At 52.3% G+C, this 6,708-nt stretch overlaps 2 protein-coding genes across 2 annotated transcripts in view; one reads left to right on the forward strand and one right to left on the reverse strand.

Annotated features, from left to right (window-relative positions):
* Prodh (proline dehydrogenase 1) overlaps positions 1 to 2,599 on the forward strand; it is an 18,365-nt gene extending 15,766 nt beyond the window's left edge. Inside the window, exons 12-14 of the mRNA XM_005369962.2 lie at positions 910 to 1,008; positions 1,891 to 1,979; positions 2,066 to 2,599. Coding sequence (XP_005370019.1) covers positions 910 to 1,008; positions 1,891 to 1,979; positions 2,066 to 2,253 — 376 coding nt within the window. The 3' untranslated portion in view covers positions 2,254 to 2,599. The remainder of the gene's footprint in view (positions 1 to 909; positions 1,009 to 1,890; positions 1,980 to 2,065) is intronic.
* A 488-nt stretch (positions 2,600 to 3,087) lies between these two features.
* Positions 3,088 to 6,708, reverse strand: part of LOC101986342 (protein DGCR6) — a 6,107-nt gene continuing 2,486 nt past the window's right edge. The window contains exons 3-5 of the mRNA XM_005369963.3: positions 4,764 to 4,864; positions 4,138 to 4,278; positions 3,088 to 3,545 (exon numbers count right to left, since the gene is read on the reverse strand). Of these exons, the coding sequence (XP_005370020.1) occupies positions 3,462 to 3,545; positions 4,138 to 4,278; positions 4,764 to 4,864 (326 nt within the window). The 3' untranslated portion in view covers positions 3,088 to 3,461. The remainder of the gene's footprint in view (positions 3,546 to 4,137; positions 4,279 to 4,763; positions 4,865 to 6,708) is intronic.

The following is a 6,708-nucleotide window of genomic DNA, read 5'->3' on the forward strand; positions in this document are numbered from 1 at the left end:
GGCCCTGCTAGCTCTGGTGGGATGCTGTAGGCCCTGCTAGCTCTGGTGGGATGCTGTTGGCCCTGCTAGCTCTGGTGGGATGCTGTTGGCCCTCCCTTTTCAGAGCACTTCTGCTGGGGAGATGTGAACAAATGTCTGTTCACCCAGCTAGGACACCAACGATGGATTGACGCCATCCAAATCGAATTTGGTCAACCAAAGGATTTATTTATTGGCGTTACTTACAGGGTTAGGGGTGGGTGACTCAAAGGCAGTGGCATCATTGAAAAGCCCGTCCCAACTCAATGGAAGCTGCATCCCTGGGGCTCCCTGAACAGCTTGCAGGCAGCTTCGTGGAGTTGCTTACTGCTTTTTTTTTAAATATTTATTTATTAAGTATACAATATTCTGTCTGCATATATGCCTGCAGGCAAGAAGAGGGCACCAGATCTCATTACAGATGGTTGTGAGCCACCACCATGTGGTTGCTGGGAATTGAACTCAGGACCTTTGGAAGAGCAGGCAATGACATTTACCCTAGGAACTCACTGCACCAGTGCAGGAAACCCGAACAGTGACAGATTTTCAGGCCCCTCCTACTGCTTACTGCTTTTTTAACCATGGGAGGGGCCTGCGAATCTGTCACTGTTTGGGTTTCCTGCACTGGTGGTGCAGTGAGTTCCTAGGGTAAATGTCCTTATCTTCTGAATTCCAGGCAGGAATGTTTCACATACACCAGCTAGGGAAGCCAGATGCTGCCCTCCTTTCTGAGACTCTGGCCCTGGTCCAGCTCCAACTGTGGCCGCCTCAGAGAAGCCAGCTTGCTGGGTGACTCTGGGTTCTGTAAAACCACTTTCCTCTGCAGAGCCAAGAGGGGTTAAGGTGGTGGTTGGCCGGAGCCAAGCTTAGGTAGGACTGTCCTTGTCCCAGGTGCCTTAACTATGTTCTCGAGAAGCTGAAGCACAGCCCTAAGGCAGAGGTGATGGTGGCTTCCCACAATGAGGACACAGTGCGCTTCACCCTCTGCAGGTAGGTTCTGCCAGCCTGACTTGGAGGTTTCTTGATGGCTTGTGAGTGGCAGGTGACACAGGGCTGAGGGAACGCATGGGACCTGTTAGGTGCTGCTGAGTGTTTGGGGGTGGTAACATGGAATGAGCAGGCACAGTCTCGCCTTCCACTCAAGTGAAGTAGCCAAGAAAGTGGCTTCCAAGTGCTTGACATGCAAGCATGAGGACTGTAGTTTGATTCATAGACTCCATGCAAGAGAGCTGGGTGTGGGGCTAAGAACTTGCAACTCCAGCACTAGGGAGGCAGACACGGGAGGATTAGCCAAACTGTTAGGCCTTGGGATGATGAGACTCCCAAAAACCAGTGGATGGCTACTGAGGAACAATGTCCAATGGTCCTCTGGCCACATGGATGTACATACATGAAAACTAAGCATACATACATGAAATGCAATGTAATCCACAATTATATCTGTAAATTTTCTAGTAGCCATGTTAAAAATGAAGTCATCTCAATTTTTTTTTGAGCCTTCAACATGATAGCTGTAGCATATACATCTCACTTTCCATTAGACCAAAACAACAGCTGTGCAGCCAGCAAAGGAGAATGGGGCAGGGCTGGGTATCAGTCACTGCAGCAAGGCTCAGAGTGCCACAGCGCACTGCAGGTGGAGGAGGGTGGCAGAGGCACTGGACTGGGAAAAGCAAGTCTGTTGCCTGGGCCTTCCCTGTGGGCAGGGAAGTTGTACTAGGAAGACCTAGGTAGCTAGAGCAGAGCTCACATCCCTGCCCCACCCCACAGAGACTGGCTAGAACGTAGGTGAAGGGAAAAAGAGGGGCTCAGAGATGCGTCAGTGTGCCTATGTCCTGGTTTGGGTCCTTACCAGCCTGTCCCCCTTCACAGGATGGAGGAGCTGGGCCTGCATCCTGATGATGGCCAGGTGTGCTTCGGACAGTTGCTGGGGATGTGTGATCAAATTAGCTTCCCGCTAGGTGAGCTGGGTTGTCCTGGGCACGTGCAGGGGCGCGGGAGGCACTGTGTTGTGCATGGACACTCATGGCTCTGTGTGTGTATGCAGGCCAGGCAGGATTTCCTGTGTACAAGTATGTACCCTATGGTCCTGTGATGGAGGTGCTGCCCTACCTGTCCCGCCGAGCCCTGGAGAACAGCAGCATCATGAAGGGTGCTCAGCGAGAGAGGCAGCTGCTATGGCAGGAGCTCCACAGGCGGCTGCGCACCGGCAACCTCTTCCATCACCCGGCCTAGTCACTCAGCAACCACCCTCTCACCTACTCCACTCAACCTGTTACCTCTGGGACCTTAGGCAAGGCACAGCTTTGGGTGGGCTTGGGTTCCTTAGCCCAACATACCCTGATAGGGTTCATCTTTTAATGTCAAATCTTTGAGGTACTGAGGTGGGGACTACCCTCTGGGACTTCCTGCACCTCCAGGAGCAGACACTCAGGTATGGGATCAGCCAGAGCCTGAGAGCTCCTCCACTAACTAGTGGCAACTGATCACCTCTGCAGGCTATAGAGCTCCAGTCTAGAACTACCTTCTACCAGGGACAGAAGCCTGTTTAGTCAATAAATCACGCTGTAACTGAGAGCCATCACCTTTCTTAGTGCCTGAACATGAAGTCAGCTCTGAGCAGCACAGGGACTGGCCTGGATGGAACATTGCCTGTAGTTGCCAGAGGCCATTCCAATCCAGACACTGGGACCACCGCTGCCTGGCCACAATGACACCCAGCCGCTTGCATTCCACATCCCGACCCATGGGTGTGGAAGAGTGCAGGCAAAACACAGATGCCGAGGCCCAGCTCCCTCCAACCCTTCCTGCCCCTCTGTGCCCCTCACTCCAGTAAGTCAAGCCCTAGCTGGCTCTGGCAGGTCCCCCGTCACCTGCTAAACTCTCAAGTTTCACTCAGCAGTTTGGAGGTGAGTTCTTATGCCTTAACTGGGGTGACCTGGTTAGGCAAAAATGACAATGAAAGGCATAAGGGCTTGGGTGGGTATCCCATAAAGCCACTGCCATGTGGTGGCTGCCACTTTGCTGGCTCCACCATGGCCAGAGCCACTAGGAAAGGATCCTAGCTAGCATGGACACAAACCATGTGCTGAGGTCTTTATTTTTCTAGGCCACACCAGAACAAGGCAAAACCAAGCCTGGAGGAAATGTGGGTATACCCAAAGGGAAGGTGCTAGAACCAACAGTCCCACTCAACCCTCAGTCATGGAGCCTTCACACCATGCCATTCCTGCTGCTTGGACCCCTCCCCACACCTGGACGGAGGATGGCAGCAGGTGCAGTCTCTGTCTCATCAGCATCTCCTAGCAAAGATCACACCTGGTGGCAGCTGGGCAGCCAGTTGCTCCCTGAAGCGTTCCGGCACCAGTAACAAGGCGGTCACTAGGCATCTGCCAGCCATTCTAGGCAATGAAGGACAGCAGGGACCCTCGCCCCTCACTTGGTCACAGGGCTGCCTTTCCTACTTGGCAGCCTCTCTGCTGCAGCTTCCTGATGAGTTCCAATAGGTTCATCTGCAGCGTCAGCTCCTGAAATGTAAAAAGAGGTCCTGTAAGGGCCAGTCTGACAGCTCATGCCCTTCTGTCTTGGTCTAAGACATACAAGGGCCTACAAGATGCTAGGTAGTAAGGCTAAGGGGAAGCTGGCTAGGGCAAGGCAGAGGGAGAATCTGGGCCGCGGCACCTAGTAGGGCCAGCAGTCTCTAATTGGCTTCTTTAGAGTGGTTGGAGGGGGTTAGCATGCAGGAGGTGGGTAGGCGCCTGCAAAGCTGGACAGGTGGGCATTCCCTCCATGCCCTTCCCAGGGCCTTCCACCTCGCCTCTGCCTACCACCAATGCTAAGCTTCACTAGGACTCCAGGGACTCGATGTATTGACATGTCTGTAATCCCTGTGCTCTAATTAGAAGCCACTGCAGGAGGACCTCAAGTTAAAGGCCAGAGTGAGCAGTGTAGCAGACCCTGTCTCCAAAAATAAGTAAATAAATAAAAATAAAACAAGCAATACACTACCCTCCACCTAAAGAAAAGGAGACCAAAACAAATAAAAAACAAACTCCACACAGAACAGAACCTTCAGGGGCCAGGGGCGATGGCTGTGACAGGGTTGGCCTAGGTGCTGACCTGAGGATTTGTGGTCACGTAGAAACCAGCTACTCCTGCCTTCTCCAGTGTGCTCTGCTGGTCGGCAACCTTCCGGTCCAGTTCCAGGACAATCTTACGGTCCATTGTCTGCTGTTCCTCCCGGATTCGATGCTCCATGGCCTGCAATGACTTGAGTAAGGGTGGCTCCTGCTCGGGCTTCTGCCCAAGGATGCCTCAAATATCCCTGCCTGCTACTTCCTCCTGCTGTGGCTCAGCAGAGGGGCTCCATAAGGCTACCCAACAGTCCCAGCTAGAAATGCATCTGCCCACCACCTTCAATCCTGACACCATGGCTTGTTGGCTTCCTGTGGGTCTCCATGGTAACACAGGCCTCTTCCTGACTACTTTAGCCATCCCACCATTGCACTTCATCACCCCGACTCTGCCTCATGCAGGCTCAGGCCAGAGACGCTTAAATGGAGGAACAGGGGAGTGACAGACAGGTTGTGACTCTCCTCTCAACTAGAGCACACCTTAGTCCCCATGGAGAAAAGTCATGAAGTAGACCTCATCAAACCTCCAACAAGCCATGAGCTCAGCTTATAAACTACCCTCAGCCCCTCCACTGACATAGCCGGGCTCAGCTATCCTGTCCCAGTTCCTACCTCCAGCTCACGCTGCTGGGCTGCCTGGAGCACTGGCAAGTTGTGGGGCCGGCAGGTTTGCTGGGCTTCCAGATGCTTCTGCCTTAGGGCCTGCCTGAGCACTAGGAGGGAAGAAGAGCTGTCAGCAGGGGTAGGTGCTGGGAAGAGAGGCAGCCCAAAGCTGGGTTAGAGGCCTCGTCTGAGAAGCCCTTCACCTCTAGAGTGCTGAGAGGCCTGCAGGTATGGCAGGTATGGCAATGATCTCAGAGCACAGTATACCCAGGGCAAGGACAGGAGGCAGACAGGTGCCTGTGGCAGGTGGCTGCTGGACTCAGGTGACAGTTCTAGCTGTGCTATCTTGGATGTCTTCAATAGGATGTCATTGTAGGACACCTACTAAAGTATTACAGAGCTAAAAGCCCAGAAGAGGAGGAAGAGGCTCTTGTCTGCCAGCAGTGCAGCTGTGTCAAACCAAGCTTGGTGCCACCCTACAGGAAAGCAGAGCAGCCCTGCTCAGCAGCCAGAGGAGGTGAAGGATGTGTTCAGGCCCATCCTGTACGCCAACAGGGTCCTGCACTGGGAAGTCTATTGCAGCAAGCAAAGTGCTGGGTTCCTGATAAACTGGCACACATATGGACGCGTACAAACTACCTGCTCTGATGGGGGCATGGGACGGTAAGGAATTGCAATCACACCAGTGTGGCTGGCTGGTTGGCCCTGAAAAACTCAAAAGCTAACACTCTTATTCTGAGAAGAGGGTCACAGGACAGCTCTATTCAGGAAGGTTCCTGAGGTCCCCTTAACTCCAATAGAGTCTGCAGTACCTAGTTCTCAGCATTTTGTATGTACCTCAATAATACCATGTATCATTGCTTGAAAATGAAGGCCACCTCAACATAACTCCATCAAGACAAGGGGAAAGAAAGGTGCCCTAATTATCTGGTTGCAATGAACACGAAGGAGACAAGGCTTGGGGCAATGGGTATATGCACCAATACATCATCTCCTTCAGTCTGTTCAGCTCAGCTGCTCAAAGTCTCACCCAGGTCCCAGGTCCCGTGCTGGCCAACACCCTTAATCCCAGCATTTGAGAGGCAGATCTCTATGAGTCTTAAGCCAGCCTGGTCTACAGAGCTAGTTCCAGAACAGCCAGGGCTGTTACACAGAGAAACCCTGTCTCGAAGGAAAAAGAAGTTATCTTATGTGGGATGGTGGTGACGCGCACCTTTAATCCTAGTGCTCGGGTGGATCTCTGTGAGTTCAAGGTCAGCCTGCTCTAAAGAGCCAGTCCCAGGACAGGCTTCAAAGAAACAAACAAAAAAAAAAAAAAACCCTGTCTCAAAAAACCAAAAGAAAAAATACAAAACAAAAAAAGTCCCAGGTCAATTTCCAGATTCCACTCTGGCTACCTGCTCAGGAGGGACCTCAACATGGTAATGACCAAGGAAAGCAAGGTGGCCCATCCCAGTCAGCACCTTCTGGATCTGGCTAAAGGCAGCAGAGGTTTACAGTGCCAGGTACACCAGAGCCTGGTCCAAGTCTTCTGAAAACAAATCAAATAAAAGGGCTCTGTACAATAAAGACCAATTCCAGATCAGGTCGAAGAGTGAATGCAGGAAGAATGATGGATATAAGAGGAGCAGCCAGGCGAAGCCTCCTCCTGTCACACACGGCAACTAGAACACTGAAAACAATGAGCAAAGCAGGGCCTGGCCCAGACGTGGAATCCCAGCACTGGAGAGGCTGAGGCAGGAAGACTGCCAGTTCTAGACTACACCGTCTCAGAAAACCAAAAAGGAAAAGAAGAGAATGAATTGAGTCATGCACTTTAGACTTGTGAACGGGATACACCTATCTATCAAAACATTTTAAAGAGCCGGGCGGTGGTGGTACACGCCTTTAATCCCAGCACTCGGGAGGCAGAGGCAGGCGGATCTCTGTGAGTTCGAGACCAGCCTGGTCTACA

This window comes from Microtus ochrogaster, unplaced genomic scaffold (genome assembly GCF_000317375.1).
Source record: "Microtus ochrogaster isolate Prairie Vole_2 unplaced genomic scaffold, MicOch1.0 UNK68, whole genome shotgun sequence".
Taxonomy (NCBI): Eukaryota; Metazoa; Chordata; class Mammalia; order Rodentia; family Cricetidae; genus Microtus; species Microtus ochrogaster.